We start from the raw sequence: 27902 nt of genomic DNA on the forward strand, positions 1-27902 counted from the left end.
TCCAAATTTATTATTTACTACGAAAGACTTTTCATTGCATCAGCAGAGGATGCTTACCTGACATTTTCCCACCTGCTCATATCCTGTCTGGTGTTGTTTTGTACACAGTGCACATGTACAGTTCCACGGTGGTTATGCTCAGCCCCAGCCTGCACAAGGGTGGCCTCCACAAGACTCTGCACAGAAACCAGCCTTCTTCAACCCCCAGCAGATGCCAGCCCCCGCGGGAGGACCTCCCATGTTCTTCAACCCTGCCAGCTTCGACACTGCCGCCGTCCCTCCGTTCCTCCCCCAGCATGGTCCTGCCCACCCCCCACAGCAGCAGTGGGATCACCCGGCATACCCTCCACAGCAACAGCAACCGACTTGGAATTCCCACGAGGTTCAGAACGGTCCACCTCACCAAGGGGGTTACCAAGGTGGTAATGTACAGCAAAACGAGTACACCCAACAGTCCTACTCTAACTGGCAGGAACAGGACCTGTACGCCCCTCCAGTCTCAGACCCACTGGCTGACAGTAGGGCGTCGTCGTCCTTCTATGAGTCTTCTGGGCAGAGCTCTACTGTAGGCTTCAACTTTTCCAGTGAAAATCCATCGTTGAACTCTAGCGAGAGAACCTCGCCTATGCTAGCAGCCGGGGACTACGGTCAGGGCGGTTATCCGTACGACGGAAGCGGAATGGAAATTCCGAGAGACGGAATGCAGCAGCCACCGTCAGAAGGAGCGGCAATGTTCCGACAACCGGAGGGAAATTCTGTACCGAACGATTCAGGGCCTGTAGGACAGTACTTCTCCAGTCCAGGAAATACGAATGTAGCGCCGGTGCCAGCGAGTATGCCACAAGTCAGCATGTTCAACCCTCAGTTTGGCCTACCAGAAGAGTCAAGAAGTGCTGCTAGCTTGGGTCAAGAAGAGGGGGCAGAATTCAGCGGGGAAGGGACACTAACACGAGAACTAACAGGCCAAGAACAGGAGCAGCCAGCGGAAAACGTCCAACACTTTCCACCACCTCAGAACAGCCAGCCTCCACTGCATCCAAACTTGGACGGTTCCCAAACTGGCCCTGAAAACAGCAGCTGGGATTACGGAGGGGCGCCTCATCAGGAGATGAGAAGAGAACTGACGGGGCAAGAGGACGGGCTAGACTCCCAGCCGCTAGATCCCGCGCAGTTTGCTTTACAACCGCCCGGACCACAACAGGCTCCTCCTGTGTTAACTGTAGAAGAGCCAGCTGCAGGGGTTCCCACACAAAGCCCTGGGGTTCCAACACCGAGCCCCGGACACTCCCGTAGCGGTTCCCAGCAGTTTGACGCGATCAGCCTGGGGAGCGGAAAGGAAGGGAACGCCTCTCGCAGTGGCAGCAGGGCTAGCTCCCTCATTGTAGAGGGTCAGGCTCAGCCAGCTGTCACTCCAGGCGGTGGTTCTAACAGTGGCACAAGGGAAGACTTTGATGCAGGCACAAGACCGGTGGGTGACCACAGCAGGTCTGGGTCCATAGACTCTGGTCGAAGCGGTCCAGGAATTGCTGATGGCCCTCCCCAGAGTGTTGTTGCCCAACCGGAGACTGCAGGAGGAATGGAGAGGAGTCGGTCTGGATCGGCAGAGTCGGGGAGGAGTGCCCGGAGCAACAGGAGCACCTCCAGCGTGCCGCCCGCGCCACCGCTTAACGTGCCGTACCAGGAGGGCGCAGCCATGGAGCGAACTCGGTCCGGATCCGCGGAGTCCGGCAGGAGCGGGAGCAGCGGACGGCCGCCATCGCTGTCACGCCACAGCCGTGCGGAGTCCAACGACTCCATCCACAGTGCTGGGAGCAACCCAGCTCTATCCTCCCAGCCTCCCCTGATGGAGGAACAGAGCCCTGGTGACGGAGCGCCCAGCCCCCAGCCGACCCAGACCATCCGGCCTTCGGACGTCGGTCCCGGAGATTCCCCGGAAGGTGCTGCAAGCCCGGACGAGCCCACGCAGCCCCAGCAAGGCGACGGCGAGCCCGAACCTCCGCCACAAAACACCCGGCCCCCACAAGCCCGGCCCAGCGGCCACAGCCCCCCTCCCCCCTCGCGCCCAAGCATACCCAACTTCCCCATCTTCTCCCCCATGGAAGGATCCATGGCACCTCAGTTTCCCTTCACCAGTAGCTTCCCTCCAGCAGGACCCAGCATGCCCTCCCCCATACAGCACAGTGCCAGCAGCCCGTTCCAGCCCGTCGCCACGAGGCCTCAGCCTTTCCCTGCTAGAACTGAGCACAACGGTTTCCCAGGGGAAGGGCAGGATAGCACGCCGACATCAGGCAACGACAACGACGCTGCAGCGACAGGCAGACAAGACAGGGAAGCGTCGCAGGTCATGCGACAGTCGTCCAGAGATGAACACCATGAGCACGGCAGGGAGAACCTGCTGGAAAGGGAGCCCCTGCCGAGGAGAGAGGACATAAGAAATGTCGGAGAGGAGCCAAGAGACAGGAGGACTTCTGGACCGCGTGATGGCGCAGAGGGAGAGCAGAGCGTCCCACCACCAATGCCTGTACAGCCTCCTCCCAGCCAGTCTCACCCACATCACCATGCTCACCATCGTAAACCAGAGGAGCGTCGCGAATCCACCCCCACCGCGTCTCTCTGGGCGGCGACGGACGTCCCCGCTAGCGTTCCCAGCGTGATCCTTGCGCCCGCGGCCCCACCCACGTTAACCCAGGCCCCGTCGGTCCAGCCCCATCCCGTCCCCATGTTCGTGCCCACTCCAAACCTCCCCAGCACCATGCAGGCCCCTCCCCCTGCTGCAGCCAGCCCTCCAGAGAAGCAACAACAGCCTCCTGCTAGTGCGATCCCCTCTTCCAGTGCCTTTGGTACACCCAGCACGGTTGCTGCCACCGCCCCGACCACGTCTGCGTCCACCCCCTCCCAGCAGTCTCCTGCGTCTAACGACACCTACAGAAACGCCTCCGCCCCTCCCCCTGACTCCACTGCTGGTGGTCAGCAACAAAACATGCCACCAGCATCGACCCAGAGCTACAGCACGCCTCCCTCGCGACAGACAAGCACGGTGTCCAACTCCTCCTACAGCAGCCAGCCGAGTAGACCCGCGGAGGACAGATCACAGGAAAGAAGGAACCCTCAAGAAGGCCAGCCATCACCATCGCGTAGCCCCAGACAAGTGGCAGGCAACGAGGGAGAGCCTGAAGACCGGTACAGCCAACGTGGACAGCCTCAGAAGCCTGCAGGGCAGGCTACACAGCCAGCAGACACCCGGCGAGACATGCCACCATCAGCACTGAGTAACCAGCAGCCGAGTTCTGACAGCGATTATACGAGAACAAGAGACTACAGGGGAAGAGAAGGGGACACGTCATATTCTACACACGAGCCAGAGAGACCGTCCAGTCGCTCCTCTAACCACGGGAGTGACAGGGACTGGGACAGGGACGACAGATATTATGACAGACAAGACAAGACAGACAAGAGAGATTCCTGGTACGACCAGAGGGATCGGAGGTTTGTTTGTCTATTTGTTTTTGCATAATACAAACAATTAAAAACAATAATTGTTCCCCCCACTAGAAACTAGATAATATAAGTGGTTTAAATTGTACATAATCAATGTTAACAAATGGTTACAAGGTTAACAAATGAAGTAAGTTGAAATTATTCCATGAATTATCAAAATGAATCAGGACTTAGATTACACAGTAACTACAGTAGTCTGGAGAGAGAGGAGCATTACTCTTTAATTTTCTTTCATAAGGTATGACAACAGGCGCGACTACTACCAGGATCGGGACTACCGCAGCAGGTCCTACGACCAAGACCCGCGCTACGCCCGACAGGGATCGTACGACAGCTACTACGGAAGGCAGGAGTCGAGGGAAAGGGAGAGACCATCCTCCAGACAGGAGAGGGAAAGGCCAAGTTCGAGGCAGGGAGAGAGACCGCGCTCGCGACAAGACTACGATAGGGAAGCGTACTACCGACAGTACAGTGCTGAGTACGACAGGAGTGGTTACTACGATCAGGAAAAGTACAGAAGAAGAAGAGACTACTACGGAAGAGAGTATGACTCCAGGTCACAGAGGGATCCAAGATATAGCAGAGGTAAGAAAACTCTCACCAGTCACAGTACCTGTTTCTTTGTTTGTGAAAATTTACCATTTCTGTTTGCTTTCCTTGAGCAAGCTCTTCCAAAAGTCAGGCCTTACTGAATTTCTACTAACAAGTTCTCTCATTTCCAATATGGCAACATGTGTCTGAACATCTTTGTCATTTATATCTATTTTTCATACAGTAACCTTTATCACCAAGTTTTCATCTAGCTTACTAACAATAACACTACTAGTATGTTTGTCGTGAAAACTTGAACTTCTCAACCATACTGTTGTCACCCTTTGTCATCTTTTATCATGCTTCTGGCTGTGTGCCTGTCACAAACATGTGTTCTTGTTTCCCTTCTGCCTGTGCTACTTGTGGCTGAAGAGCGTGGGAGTCAGAGGAGCAAATCAGTGGACGACACAGGTGATACAGTGTGTGATACATGTTGGAGTGTGTAGACAGTGTGTCATCTGATTCTTAGCAACCTTCAGTTGCACTATGTTCAGTATTTGAATCAGGTAGTTGGTTTGTTGTGCCAAAGGGCAGTTATACCGGCAGCTATATAGATACAACAATTACAAGTACATGTACATGGAGTCCCTTAATCATGTCTTAGCTTGAAGTAGGCAACACAGAATAAGTCTGAAGTGCATTTTTTATCAGTCGTGACGATATTGCATTGAAGATACATGTACCTTGACATGATAAATAGCATGTTCATCCCAGACTTAATTCTAGATTAAGCCGCACAACCCAAAATGGTCTCCTGCTAGTTGGAAAAAATGTTTTTCAGTTGACCGTAAGTGTTACGTAAACTTATGCAGGTATGTGTTTGAATGAAAACTTGAGAGTAATGCTTTTATTTTTCTTCCCAGACTACTGGGCAAATGACCCCCGGTACCAGGAGTGGTACAACTACTACTATGGTCGCCATGGCAACAGCTACGACCCGCGGTACTACGAGTACTACAAGCAGCACACACAACAACAACAACAACAACAACAGCAGCAGTCTCAGGGGTACGATATGTACGCTTACGACCCTCGCTACGATAACACGTACGACGACGAGCAATACGTCGAGGACGACCGGCGTAGCGTGCACAGCAACATGAGCGGCCACAGCTCCCACAGTCATCACTCCCAGGGCTGGGGAGGACAGTACGACGATAGGTAACTACTAACCTGTGGCGTGGCGTGGATTTGGAGTGGAGTTGTCTTTCTTTGGCACCCTTTTGTTTTCTCAATTTTTGGCACTTTTGTTTGCTCAATTTCTGTTGGAGTTTCCTTTGGCACCTTTCGTTTTCTTGATTTCTGGCACTTTAGAGTTTTCTTTGGCACATTTTGTTTTCTCAATTTCTGTTGGTGGTTTCTTTAGCGCCTTTCGTGTTCTTGATTTCTGGCACTTACTCAATTTCTGGCACTTATTGACCCTTGCATTTATTTCCAGAATATGTGTTCCGTATTGACATTTTTCTGGCTTAGGTAAAAGTTTGTAGGGAAGTAGTTGTTTTTTTCATGTTGTGCAGCCTGGTTAGCCAACTGAAAAGATGACTTAACCTAACACAAGAAATGTTAGTATGGAACTCGGTGATATAAGTGTGATATTCCCAATAGGTCATTAATCAGACCACTGAAGATTTTTTTTAAGATTTAAAAGTTTTAAAATTTTTAAGATTTTTAAGATTTAAGAAAAAAAGACTGTAAATATATAAACACATAAAATCAAAAAATTCTTATGATGATAAGTACAGCTGATTAAAATTTCTCAAACTCCTGGCATCTTGATTGCATTTATATTCAATGCCAAAAAGTTAACAAATTTAGACTTGAGACTAAATTTGAAGACACTGAAAATCAAAATCTGACAGCAGGTGAAGACAAATCAACAACGCCAATCATTCATTCATTTCATCATTCATTCATTCATTCAACTTGCTTTGCAGACTGTTTAACATCTGAAAAGCATGCATGACAGTAAAGCAATGACGGCTGTGCATTAGAAAACCTACTTTTAGATATGAGTTAAATCTAAGCAAACTTTAAAGCTATCTCTCATGCTCCCATACAATACCATACCATTAGGCTCACCCCAAAGTAGTGTATTTGAGTGAAAAAAAAAGAATTGGGTCCATGACTAGTCCAGTCCAGGTAGACAGCCCAGGAAGCCAAGTCTTCTCGTAAACCCTTTCTGCAAGGAGGAAGAAAGAAAAAGAACACACCAGCAAAAACAATGTTTTCTCGTTAGGAAAAACATATGACTGCATTTTGTCATGATGTACAGTACTTAAGGGAGTTAATCTTTTGCATCCATGTCACTTTTGTCCAGGTTTGCGCGGGACTTCCACCGTGACTCCACCCAGTCGGAGACCAGTGCGTACGGACACAACAGTTCTGCGTACGGGGACTGGTACAGGGACTCCTATCAGCAAGGTATGCTGTCTTAATACATACATGTACTTTTGTGTGTAGTAACCCATTCCTACTGTCATTACATCACACATATTTGATTTCATTGAATACATCAGAATTCATTCATATTTGTATTGACACTTTTCATAAGCAAATAAGTGAAGTAAATCACAAATCACTTCTTGAGATGTCGAGACAATTAGGAAGTGACAACAATAGCTGTTATATGAAAATCTGTAAGTTTTTTTCTCTTGTTCTGTCTCTCTAAGTCTAAAGCTTGGTACAACAACAGTCGTAATCTCTTCATTTTCAAAAGAAGGTTTTTCTCCTGGGCATGTAATCATATTTGTACACTTTACGAAAGGATGTTATCTATAGAGTTTCATGTATGTAAAAAACGAAGTACACTTTGTCCTAGAATGTTCACTGTACGAAGATCTGCGAAATGCATTCGCTAATGCTACACATATAGATAAAAAATATGCGCACCTAACGAAGGAAGATCTGTTCAAATACCTTATGTCATCATCTAACTATACTGGAAAAACTCTGTAAGCTCGTCAACGCATGTTTCAAGTAGAGAGAAGAAGCATGTAAACTGAGCAAGAAGCAAGTATATATATATAGCTTTCCGATTACTCTCTATGTACCAAACTGACTGCAATTTAGCCCCAATGGGGTATGAATATGCAATAAGCTTCATTGTCATTGTCATCTATAGCTTGTAACTGAGAGTTTCTTTGATAGTTAAATATTTCTATATCCCCTCTCCCCCAGGAATGTCCCCTGCTGCCAGGACCACGCCCGCTAAGTTCCACATCCCCCACATGCTGGCACGGTTTGGGCCGGGAGGTCACATGATCAAGGTGCTGCCCAACAACCCTGCTGACGGCATGCCTGCTGTGGTCGAGGTGCACGGGCTGGAGGTAAGGGACAAACTACAAAATAATGGGGAGGATGGATGGAGGTGGAAGGGAAGGATTTATTTATTTATTTGTCATTTTTACCCAGGGTTACCTTCTCAGTGATGCAGTGGAGCCCTGTGTTACACAAATAAATCAATTACTGTATATACGGTGACAATACAAACAGAAAATTAACGTACAATAAATGATGTGATTATGATTCGAGGGAGAGAGTTAAATATGATCCTGAAAAGTCAACAAGAAAAATGCAGGATGACAGAAAATTGGACAGTACTGTTGATCTAAAAGAATAGCTGCAGAACATTCTTCCTGTCAGTATCCCACCATACTATTGAATAAGACAGCACTGGAAATCTGATGTACGATGAATTAAGTTTGATCTTTTCTTCCAGTCAGTTATTTACATGTATGGGCCTTGAGCCTTTTTTACTGTCCCATTTATCATCTGTTGGTCTCCATATCGCAAGAGTTATATGCCTGATTTTAACAATTCAGAAATGAATAAAAAGAAAGCAGAGACAGTTAACCCTTTAACAAAATTTGTGTTGTTTATCCACAGACTCTTCTTGTGAACAACAATGAAGTGGAGGAACTCAGAAGTTTCCATGGACCGCTCATCAAGTATGTCAAGCAGCATGTGGTTTTCATAGCAATGTTGTATACATTTGCCCTCTAGCACAAGTGTGCCCAAATACAGCTTAGTAAAATATTTGACAAGTTTCCCTTTCATTAAACTTACCACAAAATACAAGGCTGGTAAGCTACTCAGATGCTCTGTGTTATGCTATGCTGCTGTGTGAAACTGACAGATGTCTGTTTACCTTTGACTTAAAAAGTGTAAGGTTATTCTTGTCAGGGAAGAATTAATGATATCAAAACAGTTAAAAAGCAGGTGCTGAATTCTTAATCTTGCCGTATGCTTTCTGTATTTTTTTGCTTTGAACAGTTTTTTTTTAATGCATTGTCTGTTCCAGGGGTGTGACCCACAAGAGCGATGTGATCCGGTTCTGCCAGGACAAGGCTGCGGCCTGTCTGGCCAGCACAGACCTGAGGGACAAGGAGTCAGCCGCGCTGCTGTGGCAGCTTCTGGAGCTCCTCTGTAGGCAGAACGGGGTAGGTTTGTAAAGGTTTCTGTGGTGCTGTGCAACTTATCAATCAATTTTCAGCTGCTTTTTCTTGCTTTCATCAAGGTATAATGAACTTCTTGCTATATTATGGTGTCTCACTGTGATTGTGCTTATACTTATAGACTTGTAAATGACTTAGCAATATGATGAATATGATTTGGGTGCCCCACAGGAAAAAAGGAGAGGGGGGAACAGCCATAACTTGGAAAGGAACAGTTGAGCAGGACCTTGTTGAGATAGACTGCAGTTGGGAAGGAGCTCAGTAGACAGCGTCAGACAAAGAATGGTTGAAGTTATTGATGGCCCACTTCCGTCCGATGATAATGATCATACATTGTTCTTAAATCAAAAATGTTTTTCTTTCCTCCAGACGATTGTGGGTACAGACATTGCAGAGCTGCTTCTCCAGGGCCACCCGTCCATGGCTTATCCCCAGCGTACGGAAGCAGAGGGGGAGGACCGGGGGAGCCAGGGGGACCTGTCCCAGGCCTCCACCGCTAGCGAAGGCACCGTGGGGGGGACTGAGGCTGCGGACATCGAGAGGCTGACGCAGAAGTTCCGGGAACTGCTGCTGTTTGGGAGGAAAAAGGTAGGAAGAACTTGTTTTTGCTTACAAACAACAATGTATTAATTGGTGTACTGTGTTGGTACCTTTAAGGTGTAAAATAGAATCCATAGGGTTAATACTTATTATTTAGACTGGCAGAATCTTGCGGATATACCCAGTAACCAATACAGATACATTGTGTTTGTGGGTACTATAATGTTGCTGGATAGTGCTCAGGTGGTATTTCTGATTTGATTAAGTGTCATAAAATGCAAAGATGTTGTTCCTTTGGTTTTGGCAAGTGGATTTGAAGTTAAAAGAAAACTGTTGCCCCTGCTAAAAGGAAATAATCGGTACCAAGAATACTGGTCCTTCGTGTACTGTACTGTAATGTCCTATAATGTAAAGATTTTAATGTTTTGTTATTTCTTCCCCCAGGATGCGCTAGAGTGGGCCATGAAGGGGGGTCTGTGGGGCCATGCCCTGCTGCTGGCCAGCAAGATGGACTCCAGAGCTCACGCTAACGTCATGACAAGGTTGGTGATGTTTGTTGTTTGTAATGTTGCAACTTAGATCATAAAAGAGGTCAGCTTGAGAAGGTTTCAAGAGGCATCCGTCATTTAACTCTGAACGTCACGTGACCTGGGAAAAGTATTGTGGAATAGAAACCTTGATCACAGTGTAAGGATGGGGAACAGGACCTGATGTATATGGCCTCTTTGACCCCATGTGCACGCTCAAACCATCTGCTCTCCATGTCAAGGACAGATACTTGATATCATCTCCTATGAGGAGGTTATCTTTTTATTATTTGTTGCCTTGCTAGGCAGATAAATCAAAAAGGTTTCAGTTGACCTGTATGTTTGTTAGTTTTCTGTTCTGACATAATGAGTACCGTAGAGCTGAAAAAAAGCAAGCAATGCGTTTGTTGTCTTGTCTAGGTTTGCGAACAGCCTGCCGATGAACGACCCTCTACAGACCCTGTACCAGCTCATGTCCCATCGCCAACCTGCTGCCGTCACCGTGAGTCTTTACTTGTTCTTTTCTCTTAATAGTTGAGCCATGTGCTAAGTTTTAATGGCAGTTCCACTTCTAAATCCCATGGTTCGATTCCAAGGTGTCCTGGACTTAGACTTGCTGTTGTTTTTGGTCACTGCTGCAAACTTGAGATATTTAGATAGAAACTTCTTTCAGCTATCCCAAACTTTTTTCAGCTAACCCAAACTAACAGAAAAGCAACTTGAGATTTTATATCTTTATCAGACACTGCCTTCAGGCAAGAATGTGGCAAAATCACTGGAAATCATTAATGATGGTCCTGTCTAAACTCACCCAGTTGCCACCTGTTATCACTGCTCACTAACTCCCCCTTGTGATTTTGTTGTGAACTGCAGAGCTGTGCAGATGAGAGGTGGGGCGACTGGAGACCACACCTAGCGATGGTTCTGTCGAACCACACCCAGCGACCAGAGGTAGACAGGAAGAGCATCATCACCCTCGGAGATACACTAGGTACGCCAGATTGTGTCAGTTAGTCAGGCTTGCCTGAGCTTGATGTTTCTGACTTTGTGGAGAAGACATACTGCTTCAGTGAGAGTTAGTGCAGTACTCGGAAGTGGTCCATTTGGCCATCCTTGCTGACTAAGCAAACTCATTTGACAAAATAAAAAGTATTGGAATTCTACTCAAATTTTTTAACTAGAAAACTGCCAACCAGCTTTCATCAAATGTTCAAAGAACTGGAAAAAAGTGGCCACTGCCTGAAAGTGGCATTTTAACCAAGGAAGAGGTTGCCTTGGTTTGTACTTGAATGGAGAAAACTGCTGACTTCAAACTTTGGTTGCTGGTTGAGTTAGTTTGTTCAAAAGCTGTTAGGTACTTGTGATAATATTCAGCCCTTGGTGGCTAAGAAATGGACAGTATAAGACTAGACAATACAAAATATAATCCTGGGTATGGCAGAAGAAGTAAGACACCAGTCTAAATCTTTTCTTGATCCATCCTCAGGTTCCCGAGGCCTTCTCCATGCCGCCCACTTCTGTTACCTGATGGCCCAGGCCAACTTTGGGCACTACAGCAAGAAGGCCAGCAAGATGGTGCTACTGGGGTCAAGTCACAGGTAACATGGGCTGCCAAGTTTTACCTTTGAGGGTTACATTCATTTGGAACATTGATGAAATACTTGATGGAGAGATGGTAGAAAAATTTGTATGTCGAGGAAGGATAACAAGGTAACAGCCTGAGTGATAGTGTGCTATCTATATATATATGGTGATGTTGGGCCATTCTGTTTAAATCACACCTGTTAGAAGACTTCCTATCATAAAATGTATCTCTTGATGATTGTTCTGTTGGCATGAGGGCTTGACAAATGTATTATGTAATTAATTTCTGTGTCTTTGCCCTCTGTAGCCTCCCCTTCATGGAGTTTGCGAGTAACGAGGCCATCCAGATGACAGAAGTGTACGAGTACGCCATGACTCTGGGCAACGCTGCACACTACATCCTACCCAGCTTCCAGGTAGGCTGGAAAGACATCATGCAATTGTTTCTCTTTGGTGCAGGGCTCTAGCCAGCTCGAAATTTTTCCGTCAGCCAATTCCCTTTGTCGCGAAAACACTATTCCAGGAGTTAGAGGGACTGAACTGATACCTTGAAAAACCGGTTTTTAAAGAGATTATTCTATGCGAAAGGGCGCCGACACACATTGTCAACAATCATAACAATAGCAAAACAAACAGTGTGTGGCTTTTACGGCCATGGCCAGCGTCCCCAAGCTGCCTGTAGAATTTTTGTCCGTCAAGGTTGACCCATTGCTTTTAAAAATTTTCCTTCACACGCAGCAAACTTCCGTCAATTGACGGAAAAACAGACGCTGGCTAGAGCCCTGCTTTGGTGGAAGAATCTTTATTGTCTTCAGTCTGTCATTGTAATCTTTGTTTCAATAAGGGTTTCAATGTTCTCTTATTGTGTTATTCCAGGAGTACAAGTTTCTGTATGCAACAAGGCTAGCAGAGTGTGGCATGACGGCACAGGTATGTAAACTTCTATCTGACAATGTAGGCTTCTCCCTTTGAGAACTTTATGATGAGACAGTGTAATTTAACTACATCAATCATTGTTTCTATACGGAAAGCCTTACGTCCTTGCTAGCATTTTCAAGTATATACAGGTGAAAGTTACGTTTGGAAAGTAATACTGTTGGCATCATATACAGGCCCTGATGTACTGTGAGTGTATAGTCTCAGCCGTGGAGAAAGCGCCCACATCCTTCAGTAGCACACTGATCCCTCACCACACTTCCTACATACACACATGTACATAACCTTCCCTTACTGCCCCCCTCCCCAGGCCCTGACGTACTGTGAGTGTATAGTCTCAGCCGTGGAGAAAGCGCCCACATCCTTCAGTAGCACACTGATCTCTCACCACACTTCCTACATACACACATGTACATAACCTTCCCTTACCGCCCCCCTCCCCAGGCCCTGACGTACTGTGAGTGTATAGTCTCAGCCGTGGAGAGAGCGCCCACATCCTTCAGTAGCACACTGATCCCTCACCACACTTCCTACATACACACATGTACATAACCTTCCCTTACCGCCCCCCTCCCCAGGCCCTGACGTACTGTGAGTGTATAGTCTCAGCCGTGGAGAAAGCGCCCACATCCTTCAGTAGCACACTGATCTCTCACCACACTTCCTACATACATAACCTCCCCTTACCGCCCCCCTCCCCAGGCCCTGACGTACTGTGAGTGTATAGTCTCAGCCGTGGAGAGAGCGCCCACATCCTTCAGTAGCACACTGATCTCTCACCACAGTTCCTACACACATGTACATAACCTTCCCTTACTGCCCCCCTCCCCAGGCCCTGACGTACTGTGAGTGTATAGTCTCAGCCGTGGAGAAAGCGCCCACATCCTTCAGTAGCACACTGATCTCTCACCACAGTTACACAGATGTACATAACCTTCCCTTACCGCCCCCCTCCCCAGGCCTTGACGTACTGTGAGTGTATAGTCTCATCTGTGGAGAGAGCGCCCACATCCTTCAGTAGCACACTGATCTCTCACCACACTTCCTACACACACACACGTACATAACCTTCCCTTACCGCCCCCCTCCCCAGGCCCTGATGTACTGTGAGTGTATAGTCTCAGCGGTGGAGAGAGCGCCCACATCCTTCAGTAGCACCCTGATCTCCCAGCTACACCAGCTGTCGGAGCGACTGTTCTGGCACGACCCACAGTTCTCCAGCCTCAGCACAGAGGAGGACCAGGACTACGACTGGATCAACAGCATCAGATACATGAACCAGCAGGTCCAGGTAGGACTATACAGTAGCACCCACAACAGATTACTGCACACTTCTGTTAATTGCACAAAGTCCCCAAATCCCAAATCGGTGCTGTTCAGCTGGATAATTTCGTATTGTTGCATCACCCGGATAATTGCACGAAATAATCTGGCAAATTATGTGTGCAGTTAAATGGCTTCTAATGTACTAGTTTTGTGCTTGTGGCCACAGAAGCTAACAAAGAGTAATATGAGAGAAACAAAAGTTCGGCACAATCTTTTGTTACCAAAATGCTAGCTAGTAACTGTGCTATGTTTTGTTTCTCTCAGCCCTTGGGAAAAGAATTGACAATAAACTTTTAATGAACATATCTTATGACTGAACCCTGTTGGCAAATCTGAACTCAAGTGGCACACTTTAGCAGCTTTAAAAGAGAAACTGGTGGGAGGCGAGAAATGACAATAAGCAAATGACTAAAAGAGATGTGTACTGTATTTAAGATTTCAGCTTCCTACAACGAGGAAAAGTGGATCATTCAGAATATTTTTGAGTATGAATTATAAGATTGCCTTTGTACAGTTACCGTATATTTTGTCGTCTTGACCTTTTTGTCGTCTTTTGTCCTGACCTCACCTGTCCTATCCTGTCCTGTCCTGAATGAGCGTCAGTAGACGATAGGGTGGAAAAAGAATTGCACACCCCTCCTTGTCCTTAGAAAGTCATGTGCAGGCCAGACAAACAGGTCGCCAAAGCCACCAGCAAGTTACTGTTTGCCTGCACATCTTTAAAAAAATTGGCAGGAGAAATTCGAATGTCCTGACCTTCATTGATATCTGACTCTCATTTCAGGAGGGCGCCCTGCTGCCATCCTCGGCCAGTGACACGCCCATGTTTGTTGGCTCCACGGAGCCCAGCATTGACGGCACCAGCACCCCCACCCCTGGGGAAACCACCTTCACGGGCGTGGGGACGCCCCAGTACGACCCCAACCAACAGCAGGAGCTGTATGAAGGTAAGATTTTGGCAGTCTGTAGAAACAATAGCAATGTAGTAGTCGTTGGTTCGTTCAAGAAAATAACTGAATCTTATTTTACTATAACTTACAATAACTTTTAAGTCTGTAGTGATGGAAAAAATATGTTATTTGTCATGCTTACCCGTATATGTCTAATACCTGAAAAGAAAAGTAGGAATTGTAGTAATAGAAGAGGACTATTTCTACATATTCCATCCATTACTCAGAACTTCTGCTTTATGTAAGATAATACTATACATTTTCTATGTACAAATGTACATGTATGTGACTGTCAGGCAAAACTGTAACTGCAAATGTGTGTAAGATGTTTTAATTTAAGTGAGTATGCATCTATAACAAACATGTATCTCAATCCTTGCAGGTTACAACACCAGTGGAATGGACCCATCAGCCTACCAACAGCAGGGTGGAACAGACAGTCCATATCAGCAGTACAATCAACAACAACAACAACAAATGGGTACTTACTTTCATACATAGTAATAATATCAATTCAAGTACACCATGTATGCAACAACACCACACAAGTGCAACAATGGGATCATAAGATGTCTTTTGGAAAAAGAAACTTAGGCTATGGAAGTCTTAAAATGGCCAATGTCACAAGTATATAAATATGCATTTTTTTCCCATTTCTGACATTTTATATCTTTTATAGATTCTTTATTTCAAGTCTCTGAAGATTTTGCTTAAGTTGTAGGATCTAATTGTACAAGCCAAAGATTGAAAATATCCCAGGGGCCTTCCTTCTGAACTGTAGCCAATACCACGAAAAGCTATGATTAATCGTTAAACATGGAATCAGACATTGTGTTTGTCTCTGACCCCACAGATCCCAACAACTCGTACCAGCCATGGTCCAAGCCTGCCCCGCCTGACATGAACCTGATGGCGTCCATGAACAGTGAGTACAGCACCACGTCTGCGACCACCACCACGACCGATGGTGGTACGGAGGTGGAGAATGATGTACCGGACTACTACGACCAGATGGCTGGACAAGTGGTAGGTGTTCTTGGTTGTTTTTCGCGTCATTCTTTTTCTTGAAAGCAACAATGGTATAAAAAGCTGATAACACCTAGTGATGATTTTTGGCTACTGTAAATGCAGAAATGTTTGTGGTAGTTTTATGTTTGCGGTTTTTGCTTTTGCCACTTCACCACAAACTTAAAACTACCACAGACATTTTTCCATTTAATAGTAGGAGACTACAGTCTATGGCACTACCGCAAACTTAAAAACCACCTCAAACACTCCATTTTCCCACTACAAAGTAAATCCCCACTATCTTAAATGTATTTACAGTAAACTGTTGAAGAAAGTGAATGTTTGATATATTTTACAGGCATAGCTTCATTGACTGCTTGGTTTGGTTTTTGTCTTGCGAACATAATGACTTTTTGTGAATGATATTCTTTACGCTAAAAGCTCTGTCGTATGAAGATTTGTTAGCAGCTGCTATCACTACTTCAAAATACTTGAAGAAAGCACAATGTTGTCTTGAGAAGAGTAGAAATTAGCATGTTCTTTCTTTACCTCTGTTCCTTGACCACAGGTCTTGTAATATCTGTGTAGTCCTTGTGTTGTACCAAAGAGCTTTTGTACAGTATAAAAGCTCCTTAGTTGTACTAGCACAGTCTGTATCTGTTAGCAGCTTCTTTCACTAGTTCAAAATATTTGAAGAAAGAGCAGCATTGTCTTTAGAAGACTAGAAATTAGAGTAGAAATTGGTCCTGCATGTTCTTTCTTGACCTCTGTTCCTTTTCCACAAGACTTATAATATCCGTGTAGTCCTGTTCACCTTAAACTAGCACAGTGTGTTCCTTCCCATGTTTACAATCTCTCACACACAAGTGTCTCTTTCTCTTTCACATTTCTTCTCCACCCAGAGCTTCAAAACTCTCGCCCCCAGTACTCCTGACGAGAGCCCAGGAGACTGTCCGGATGATGCCACGGAGGAGGACTCAGAATCTAGCCCTGTAATCACTCTAGTCTTCTGTCTGGTGCATGACTAACTGTCTGCTTTGGCTAGTATATAGTAGAGTGGATTCATTCCTCAAGCTAACGACATCTTGCACACTTCATTTAGATGTCAGTTAGCTGAGGAATGAGTCCACTGTACTGTATATGTCTGCTTTGGCTAGAGAATGCTACAGGAACCCATATACAAAAAAAAGACAGAGAGGAAGGGTTTGGGGGAGAGGGTGTGAATGTGGGGAACATTTTCACAAAAAGCTTGACACAAAAAAATCTGCTTAAGATGATAATCTTTCATATTACCCTCCCCAGATCCTCCTTGTTGGTACTAGCTGTTCGTATTTGTTTGTTTGTTTATTTGTTGATATCTTTTCTGTTGTCGTCTCAAAGATGCATTTATTACCATATCACCTTCTCTACTCAGTGTTGTTTCTTTGTTGCTTTCACTGTTGAATAGATAGCTGGGATCAGAAGTACTTATTTACCAGTTGTTTCATTTCAGTTTGCTGTTATGTTTTTTTTGTTGTTTCTTGAATTAACCCAATCATTTTTTCTTTACTTTCCTATTTTGTATCTAATGAATGGTTTATTTGCAAAGTATTGCAAAGCATTCAAATGTTGATAACTTGATTGCTATAAAAAATTTGCTGCTTCACTTTTCTAGCTACAATTTATAGTACATATAGTTGTCAATAATGTATTCGAATATGCTGAAAGACTGCTATGTGCTTTTTGAAACATATTTCAAGAGGAATATCAAGTCAAAATGCATGACACACAATCCTTATTGTACATATATGAACATGTCTTTTATTTTATGAAAATATTTTATACTTAGAAAGATGTGGCTTTAGAACTTACAAGTTTCCCTCCTTCTCTCCAGCGAATGGTACAGCAGCAGCACCGAGGCACGCCAGACTCCCAGGGTTCCCAGGGCCGTCTGCGCGCGCTCAGCGGCAGTTCCCACGCCTCCACCACGCGCGCCAGGTCCATGAGTGGGTCGTCACAGCTGTCCCACGGGTCGCAGAGGATGAGACGCAGGCAGAGGACAACCTCAGAGTCATCACAGGTGAGAGCATTCCTAATGTCCAGCAGAGATCTTATCTTATTCTTGGCAATGGCATCATATCTGCAATACAAACTGTAAATGCAGAAATGTTCGCGGTGGATTAATTTCTACGGTTTTCACTGTGACCACTTCACTGCAAACTTAAAACCACCACGAACATTTTTCTATTATGGTATTAGACTGCAGTCTATGGTGTTACCGCAAAATTAAAACCACTGCAAAAAGTCCTTTTTCCCGCTATAGCGAAATCAAATCCCTGCGAACTTAAGTACATTTACAGTAATCTCCAAACTGATCTTGCATGTTTGTAGAGCTAGGACAATTTAAGAGTGTCAAGTAGAAATTTTTTCTAAGAGTTGATGATTCTCGCTGAACATAACAGCAAAAGTAAATAAGTTCTATATAAAGGAAGATGTTGTGGTGTGCATTTGTGGGTATTATGATTTGCAAGTTGTATTTTTGGCAAATTCTATTATTTTTTACGTAGTACATATCGGTTACATGCTAGGATTTCTATGCAGTCAATTTTTGTATGTACTTTACAGGTGGACATTAAGGAGGAACAAGGCCAGAAGAAACAGGAAAAGGTATGTGACAAGTGACCAATGATTAAATTTCACAAGGTCCCTACATGTATTATTAATCGTCAATCAGAACGTTTTGTTTGCAGGCATATCTCTAATTTCTCTTTTAGCTTGTTTTAGCAGGAGCATACAGCAATTCTTTTCTTGAAACCTTTTTTTGTTTTGAAAATTGAGTTCAGATTGTGAGCTCTTATTGTACACCAGGAGCTTAGGTTATAATGTTGACATGAAGAAAAGGATAAAGTTCCTAGAGATTTAGAGTTAGGCCTGTTGAAACTGTTTACCGATAGGTGTTATTTTCAAGAAAGAAGACTCATGCCTTATGTTTTCTTGAGTTGTGACACGAGGTAGACCAAGAACCAAGACAACTGCAAGATTTCTTGAGTTTAAGTCTCAGAATTTCAACACAATCCATCCATCCTGTTATGAACCTAATCTAGTTGCCCGGCAGCAGAAAGACCAAACGTGTGAGTGTGAGCCCTTACCAGGAAACTCCCGAACAGTTCACAGAACTGAGCCAAAGCAAAGACTCGGCCAAGCTAGAAATGGCCATGCCAGTAGGAAACAGTCTGGTCCAGGGTCAGGATGTTGGAAGTGGGATAGATGCGAGTGGCGGAGGTGGTTTTTGGAGAGAGGAGGCCATCGTCAGAAGGAAGCTGTTTCAGTTAGAGGTGATACAAGAACAGGAGGGAGAGCAAACTTCTCCAAGATGTAGGAAAGACTTAGACAAGGAAACAGATACAGAAAAGGATGAAGTAGCAAGAAAAGGTGACCTAGAAGTCTCAACAGCATCAAACCTTCCTCCACAAAGTCAGAAAAATGCCCAAAGTGATCTCAGGGTTGTAGAAGGCCAGGAGGAAACGATGCTTGAGAAGAAAGAAATTTCAGACAGAAATAAAGTGCAGGAGTCAGAGGTAGACACGGAAGTTGGCTGTTCAACTAACAGTTTCCAGTTTTTTTTATACCTGTAGATCTGTTGGAAGATGTTGTCTTCTTTTGGTTGCCTTCAACAGTTGCTGCTTCTTTATAAATTGCTTTTTGCGGATGCTAGTTGTTTCTCTCAGGTCATATATGTTCACTTGTTTTTGTTTTCTGACCAAGTTGGGGATTTGTGGTATTTTGGAAGCTTTCTTTGCACACCTATTTTAACAGACAGCCTGTTTGTGTTACCCCATGCTATTCTCATGTTGTTGTGTTTCTGATGTTGTGTTCCCTTTCTTGACCATCTTCAACTGTTGCTCTTTATGTTGATGAAGTTACTTTGTTGTTGCTTTATATGTGCATTGTGGAAGTTTTGTTCAAGGCTGTTCAGAGGAGGATCAGGAAGAATTGTAGGGCAGTTATGTGAAAGTGAAAATAAAAGAAATTAACATCGGCAGTAACAAAATATTTGCCATCATTTTTACAACAGTACAAAGCAAGAAAAACGTAACTTCAGACATTTTTACATTATCATTCTCATGTCAATTCTTCCTGATCTGTGCCTTAGTATAATTGTTACAAATAAATACATGTATGTGTTTGTGGGTTCTCTCTTTGCTCACATGTTGTCTTAAACTGTTTCAAAACCATATTGCAGTAAGATCAGCATTTTTGTCAGTATGATACATATTAGGGATGGGTACCAGTACAAAACCATGTTTTTTTTCTTCTTTTTAGACCGGTCCAGAAAAACACCCTTTCACAAGTTTTCACAAACTATTAGGTCCAGGTTCAGGTCTGGACCTGGACCTGATCCTCTGGATCTGAACCGTACCTGTTCCTGAACTTTCTGTACTGGTACCCACCCCTAAAACATTACATGTTTACTTGTATGATAATACTATAATGCATGTTACAAGGCATTCCTGTATTCACATCCACAGCTTGTTGTACCCCTTTCAATACTGTGTGTTGTGATCTCTCATCATGTGAACCAGCCCATACAACTCTCTCACTCACTCCTTTTGTCTCTTTCTCTCTCTCTCTCTCTCTGCGTGCATGTTTCCCCCGACAGGTCCCCAACACTAGGCAGGCTAGTACCAAACCCATGGACTCAAATAAGGCCTCACAAAGTCACCAGGGACAAAAATCCTCCGCCCAGGTAGTAGTCTCAACACAGCAGCACATATTTGTTCTTGAAGCACATTGACATCGGTTTAACTTGCTACTGTTTTAATTAAGGCACCTTCACTAAGTCTTCCTTTTGGTTTTGTGCATGTTTTGAGGGAAAAGGGATGCTACATATGACCAGACACAATTGTCTAATATCTGCCAGTGCAAAAAGTAAAAAATAAAGACAAGAGCCTAATGTAAGACAAACTGAATCTATATTGAAAATGTGTTGTACTGTTTAAAGACAGAAGTGAAAAGGACTGTTTTAATGTTTTAAAAGTTCTCCTTGTCAACATACCCATTTTCCTCTGCTCCTAAGATTAGCATGGTTAATTTGTGTGTCACCCATTCCCTAGAAAGCACTGGCAGGTGTTCACATGTTGTATGGTGGGTTGGATATGGTATAGCCCAAGATAGCTGCATGTTATAGTTATGAGATATGGTTAAGGGTCAGCTGGTCTCTACTGTTCTTTCCTTCTTTGGAGACACTCCTGTCTACACTGGGACTAACAAACACCAGCACTTCACCTGGTTTTCTTGGTTTTGGATCTTTTTATGAACTAAGAACTCCCTAACATATGCTATAGCACTAACATGTTTTAGACAAAGTTTCTGGGTGTTTCTGAAACTACACATTGCTATGTAACCCGGTAAAGCATCCATACTGAAACTAGCATACAGAGTCAGGGGTTTTCTATATAAACTTTTTAGTATATACTGGCATGATATAATCAAAGAAAGAATCCTTGATTTGCAGTACTTTTACATGAATGTTTGAAACATTTTGAAATTGTCAATGTTTCCCTGCACCCAGCAGCTTACATGTAGTTTGTAGTAACAGTTGTCTCTTAATGACCTTTCAACCTTAACCTTTGCCTGTTGTCCCTACAGAGGTCAGGAGGAACATCATGGCTGGGAGGACTCTTTACTAAAATGATGAGGGGCAAGAACGAAATCCACCTTCCTGACGACACCAACAAATCTGTGAGTGTTCTATCAAATTCCAAGAAAATGTCACGTATGTTTTATATCTCTTCTTTAAGAGGTTTTATACTCTTTGTAAAAACGTGCTGAAAACTTGCATTTTCCTTTTCAGATTGTTTGGGATGCTACAAGGAACAAATGGGTGAACCAGAATGAGGATGAAGAGGAGGTAAGACTAAGAGTGCCATATTGTTAAATATTGTTTATCTGTCTAACCTTCATAAACGTATACTATTCAGTGTGAGGATCAGTAATGTGGGCAGCCAGTTTTCACGTACAATGTACATGTATTGCATTAGGAGAACTACAGCACTAGTACTGAGACCAGGTATTCAACTAGTTTGGGCATTATTCGTCTTTTTTAAGACAGGAACCTACTCGTCGTAACTGGCTTTACTATTGATATTGTGCATGGTTAGTCAGTTATGCAGATATTATATACAAAGAAATAACACAAACCTTTCTCCACCCCCAGGATGCCGCGCCCCCACCTCCCCCTCCTAAGGACCCCATGATGCCATCACCTGCAGGAGGACCCGCCCCTCCACCTGGGAACACTCCCAACAGGTTCTCCAGGAGGGCAGGTGAGGCCTCTTGTACCTGTAACTTTTTCATTATCTGATCCCAAGTATCTATTCACATATGTACATAATGGTATCACAATGATGTACGCATATGTAGCAGTCAAATAACGCTGTCTAACACTGGCAGCTTTTCTTTATTTCTTTATTTGGGTTTTTCACATAGTGAATGGACTTTTATTGGACTTGAATAAAACCATTCAAAACCGTACTTGGAAATTCATGTTAAACTTTGCATGTTCATCCCTGTGACCACATAGAAGATGCAGTTGTTGTAGTTCTTTGATTGTTAGCCGTCGGTTCTGTCATGACTTTGCTTAAATCCTATGATGAAAATAGTTGTACAACCAATGTGATACTAGTAGTACCTTAGCTAAAACTGCTAGTACTGTAATTCACTTTATCTTCACGGTACCAAATTTTCACGGTCTGAGAAAATTGAACTTGTTCTCGGAACTAAATGTTCACTGTCGAGGCAGGTGCGCATGAAAAAAGTCTGTGAATTATTTTTTATCGGTAATGATAAGTTCACGTTACAGTCGTCACCGTGAAAACTGTGAACATAACATTACAGTGAAAAAATCAGGAATTACAGTACATCTTAATACGTTCCATGATGTATCTACCCAGTACAACTGCCCTTTGACACTGGGATGGGGGAACCCACCAGCTTCTGCATATGTACATGTATAGCCGGTACAACCACCCTTCAGCATGACACGAGTTTCTGTGTCTATTTATCTGTTACATGTATAAATCACTCTACAGTGTAACACACTAGTGTTGTAAGTATGAGGTGCTGCAGCTGCTGGTTATATTGTGGACATGTATACTTTCAATTAGCCTTTGGGCATGAATTTGCAATGAGGTTATTTCACTGAAAGTTTGCATGTTTATTTGCCAGGCCCCACAGGAAAGTACGTAGACGTGCTGAACCAGAGCGGCACGACCAAGCCGGCCGCCCCTCCCCCCGACCTGTTCCCTGGCATGGCTCCAGGAGGGAACGCCATGCCCAACCTGTTTGTACCTGCTGCTGGTGAGGATATAGGATTATATCCATGAACGCTAAACGAAACAACTTAAAGATTTTACAGTTTTAGGATTTTCATCGACGTAGCAATTGATTATCTCCTTGACTAAAATGTAAACCTCAGTCCCAAGTTTACTTAAGTCAGAAAGTATTTGATTTGAGGGAAATAAAGAGGTACATACAGTATACAGCATTGAGCCCTGTTTTCTCATCAAAGTACGTACAATTGTTATAATAAAACACAAATTGTCTGTATGTTCGATATCATTTCATTTCTTTTGAAGCATTTGTCTACTGCCTTCATTCTCAGAATAGAAAAGTTAAAGTTAAAGTTACCTGTGCATCTGTAACAGATGGAAAGACATTTTGTTTTTCAATTTCATCCTCTTCTACTTTCTGGCATTTGTGGTCTGTGCCCATGCACTGCTAGCTGCTATACTAGCATGTTTCACTAGGGGGCATTGTTGCACTGTCTAAGCTTATTTCCTCTCCCTGCAGTACCCACGTCGGACGCCAACGAACCGCAGGGATCACAGCTCCAAGGAACTATGACCCAGGGCACCCCACAGGGGACCCAGGCACCGACCCAGGCGCAACAGCCACCCATGGTGAGGAGAGCATTTTGGGCTAGTCAGAATATGGTTCCGACCGCGACCACGTTTGGGCTGGGGCAAAGTGTCGTCTTTCGCTCGCTGGAGACCATCACTGAAAGGGGATCGCCCGTCAGTTGAGGAAACTTTTACAGTGTCTCGTAGACCGCAGAAGCAGAGACTCCCCTCCCCCCAGCAGTGCAGCTAGTGTCTGATAAATCAAAGTTACTAGTAGTAGAACCCCTAGTTTAGGTTGTAGTGCCTCCCCCATGTTTCAACCCCTAGGCAGAGTAGCTCTAACAACTAACAGTTCTCAGTAGAAGCCTAGAATAGTCGCTATTAGAACTTAGCTATCAAATTTTCAGTGACTAGATTACATGTATGTCTACATAGCCCAAATTATCTTCAAACATTGGTCCACATTCAACTCCTGGGTTTAATGATACAAAAACAAAGAGCTGATGAAGGTAAGAAAATAAAACAGACTGTCCTACTAATACCACTAACTATGGTGTAATCAAGGCTTTGTACCGAACCATGTGTCTCACACATGCACATGAATTTTTCTCCCCTGTAGTTTTATAACCCCAACGATCCAATGACAGCAGCCGGCCAAGCCACGCCCACAAGTATCGCTAACACACAGGCTCAGGTACCATTTTGTTTGTTTGTTTGTTTGTTTGTTTGTTTGTTTGTGTAAAGAAAAGAGCAGACAAAATGTGCATCTGTCTTGTGTCTTGCACAGACCTGTTATTTGTTGTTTTTTTCCATTTATTCCTCGCATCTTTTTTCCATCAATGTTGACTTCTCTGAATATACAGACATCACACAAACCCAAAGCACTTCTCAGATTCTGAAACATTCTGTCCTCTTCGCTACCTGAACGGCATATTTTTGGTTAAATCTCTGTCTTCACTGCTGCTTTCCCAGTTTTTTATCTCTTAAACTTGAAGTGATGTAAGATTGCAGCATCAGTTCAAGGAGTCTTGGCTTCAAGTAGTTGATATTCAAGAAATTACGTCCTTATCATCCACTTAATGTTGGAATCCAAATGATAAATCATTGAATTTCTAGCTATTTTTCTGCTGTTCCTCTTCTTGATTAACGCCCACAGCTTAATTTACAGTACAGTGCTGATCTAATGCTAATATGTGACAATCTGAGAAATACACCAATACTAGAGTTCGGTTCTGATTACTTTATATTTCTTTTCTTTTAAAGATAAAACCATCAATTTGTTCACAGATATCTTTCTCTTACAATGCACTTATATACTGACATGATCTATTAAGTGACAATGTAAAATATATGCCATAGGGCCCCTGCAAGGAGTAAAAAAAGGTAACAATAACAGTAGTATCAAAGTCAAAGAAGAGATTTTGTTTCATTGTCAATATTTCTATAATTGAGAAAGTTAAAACAATAAAAAGAACTAAGGTTGCTTTTCGTGTGGGGAAAAATGTATGGCTTTTCAAAACATCATTTTTACAGCAAATATTGGCACTACTTGAGACTGGCACTACCTGAACTGCTGCCATTTTTATACCCTATAGTTTTCTCCCACATTTTTGCATGGAGAAGCCAGTTGAGTTGATAGTTATAGTAATGGGTGTGTTGTTGTTTCCCCCACACATATAGCTGTCTCGGTCGAGCTCTATGAGTTCTATGTCGTACGAGGTCAGCCACCTCCTTAAAGCCCAGGTATCTGAGTTGTGCTTTGGCTTTTGTGGTGTCTGTCATCATTAGAAAGAAAAAAAAACACACTAATTTCTGCACCATTTTTCTCAGCCTGGTGCCATCCTAGTTAGTTTACTGGGGCTTCCATAGTCATACATGCATATTAAGGTGTAGTAACAGGAGCATGTACATGTATATAAAGTCTGTATGAGTTCCGTGTTTAAATATTTTTTTTTGTACGCAGTTGTATACAGTCAAACCTGTATTAGGGGCCACCTCTACAGAGGGGCCACCTGTCCATAGTGGCCACTTTTTGTCGGTCCCTTGAGTGGCCGCTATAGACAGGTTTGACTGTACTCAATACACACCAAAAATATACATCTCAATCATTTTGTGACAGCTTTACAATGTAGGTACGCCAACCGGGTTGTTCTGTATTTTTTTTTATTATCATTCAAGAACACGTGACAATGACAATGTGGCGCTGCACTCAAGTTATAAAAACTTATTTTATATTCTGTACTTATACCTGCATACCTAAAACCTGCACAAACAAATGAGATGTGTATGAGGTGTGTATTGTGTAAAAAATTGCATAGACAAAAAATGTCAATACAGGCCCATGCAGATTTTGATATACACATGTACATACACCTTAATCTAATTGGGATGGCACCAGGCTACATTTTTCTGTAGTTTGTGCTTGGAATCACTCACACGATACAGTAATAACAGGAAATAACAGTGGACTAACCGGCTCTACTTGTACTGCACTGTAGGGGTGTACTAGGAATGACCACTGTGGAGTGTGTTAGAAAAGTCATGCAACTTTAACTTATTTTTGTCTTTTTTTTTGGTCCAGTTTCTTGTGAAAACAAGTTTTATAGGATCCATCCAATGCGGGTTTTGTACACCCATACCCACAACCTTCCTGGTTCACTCATACAGTCATCTCTCCCTCTACTTGTAGATTGTAGTTTCTTTTTGCAGTAGCAAGAGAGTACCTCTGAGCGCCTTTCTTCTATTCTTGCTTCCTTCATTGTATATCCTTAGGGTATCACAATACGGTCAGGTCAGGTGTAATGAGTTCAATAAAAAAAGAAAACTGAAAAATGACAACAAATTTTTCAAGACTTTCAGTACATAGATGTTTATTGGGAGATTTGTGGTATATTTTCACAACACATGTTCTGGAGATCATAGAAAAACTGCTAAATTTTGTTTAAGATACATGTTTTCTTCCATAGCTTTAGTTTGATGCCATTCCTCCTCAGAGCCAACGAGACTATTACCTGCTACTAACCATCTACTACTTGTACCAAAAACACCTCGTGTCTAAGAACAGCTCACTATATTTTGTAAGGCCTCTGAAAAAATTATGTTTCCTGTTTCAGTCCTGAAATTTTTGGCCCAAGTAAAAACGAAAACGACGTGCTGTGGCATGCTGCACTGTGGCACCTCTTTTTACTCTGGCAAAAAAGTCGTAGGTCATTTTTAGTAAGTCATTCATTCCCTCATGTAAGCCGGGCCAAGGCAAGGGTAGGTCGGGAAACAGGAAACACAACATTTTTTTCCTAGGCCTAGTCAAAGTGTAACTACCCATTTCAGCTTTGCTTAATTATACATGAACAATTGATGCTTTATGTCACTGACTTGTACTTAGCTTGCAAGAGCATATAAACATACAACGAAGGTCTATCAATCATTAATATTGCCTCTATAACCCCTCAGCAGCCTCAAGACAATGCAGGCCCCCCTCCAGGCGACCAGGGGATGGCAGCACCCCCCCAGAGCACGGCCGCACCCCCCATGTTCTTCAACCCCTCCTCCTTCAGCAGCCAGAGCTCCCCCTTCAACTCCCCAGCACAGGTACTTTGGAACTGTATTCTTTGCTTTCAGACAGGACATGTCCATAGCAATGTAACCAACATAGAATATAAGTTATAACAGCCACAATTATAACAGCACAGGTACTGTAAATGCATTTTAAAAAGTTCGCTGGGATTTAATTTTGCGGTTGCGGGAAAAAGGACTTTTCGCTGTGGTTTTAATTTCGCGGTAGCACCATGCAGTGTAGTCTCTAACTGCCATGGAAAAATGTTTGCGGTGGTTTTAAAATGGCAGTGAAGCGGCCACCGCAAAAACCACGAACATTAAACTCATTAAACCAAAGTTTCTGTATTTACAATACTTTGGAACTTTATTCTTTGCTTTCAGACAGGAAATGTCCATAGCAACGTAACCAACATAGAATATAACAACCACAATGATAAAAGAAACAATATGAGTAACAATGATAAAAGTACTGCAATGACAGACGGAAACAATATGAGAAATAATAGTAAAAACAATAAGATACAATGACGACTTACATACTGTGAAACATTTACGGGACCTTCATCAGTTTCTTTTTTCTCATAACAATTGGTAAAAGAATAAATTTTGCTAATTGTCCAGTGATGTGTATTGTAGGGCGATTTATGATTTCTAAGAACTCATGTGGTTTAGGTGCTTTGAATACTGTAAACACATTTAATTTCGCGGTGGTTTTAATTTCTCGGTATCACGATGCACTGTAGTCTCTTAATGCCATGGAAAAATGTTCATGGTGGTTTTAAATTCTCGGTGAAGCGGACGCCGCGAAAACCCCGAACATTAAACCACCGCGAAAGTTTCTGCATTTACAGTAATATGGAGGAATGTACTTTTTTCTCAGTGAATTTAAAAATGGACATTCTAAGACAAAGTGGTATTAGGCCTAAGCAACACAACTGACACAGTCTTTCCCATTTTTGTGTGTCTGTCCAGGGGCCATCTGGTCTGGGCAGCAGGCCAAGATATGCACGACCCAGATGAGACGCTAGGGGGCTCAAGTGCACTACACCATCA

At 43.5% G+C, this 27902-nt stretch overlaps 1 protein-coding gene across 1 annotated transcript; it reads left to right on the forward strand.

The window, feature by feature from the left end:
* The first annotated feature begins 117 nt into the window (after positions 1–117).
* LOC118421920 (protein transport protein Sec16A-like) lies at positions 118–27902 on the forward strand. Its single transcript, XM_035829423.1, has 33 exons — positions 118–3486; positions 3737–4083; positions 4462–4500; positions 4953–5250; positions 6407–6510; positions 7267–7415; positions 7975–8036; positions 8390–8528; positions 8913–9131; positions 9528–9625; positions 10031–10112; positions 10484–10601; positions 11097–11208; positions 11502–11610; positions 12071–12124; positions 12441–12540; positions 12916–13055; positions 13152–13421; positions 14241–14403; positions 14789–14887; positions 15260–15432; positions 16317–16406; positions 17288–17473; positions 18019–18060; positions 21043–21135; positions 21248–21304; positions 21611–21719; positions 22621–22752; positions 23245–23354; positions 23914–23988; positions 24975–25037; positions 26745–26882; positions 27822–27902. The coding sequence occupies exons 1-33, from the start codon at positions 212–214 to the stop codon at positions 27867–27869; spliced, it is 7293 nt and encodes a 2430-aa protein (XP_035685316.1). The 5' UTR covers positions 118–211; the 3' UTR covers positions 27870–27902.

The sequence above is a fragment of the Branchiostoma floridae genome, chromosome 8, assembly GCF_000003815.2.
Source record: "Branchiostoma floridae strain S238N-H82 chromosome 8, Bfl_VNyyK, whole genome shotgun sequence".
Lineage (NCBI taxonomy): Eukaryota > Metazoa > Chordata > Leptocardii > Amphioxiformes > Branchiostomatidae > Branchiostoma > Branchiostoma floridae.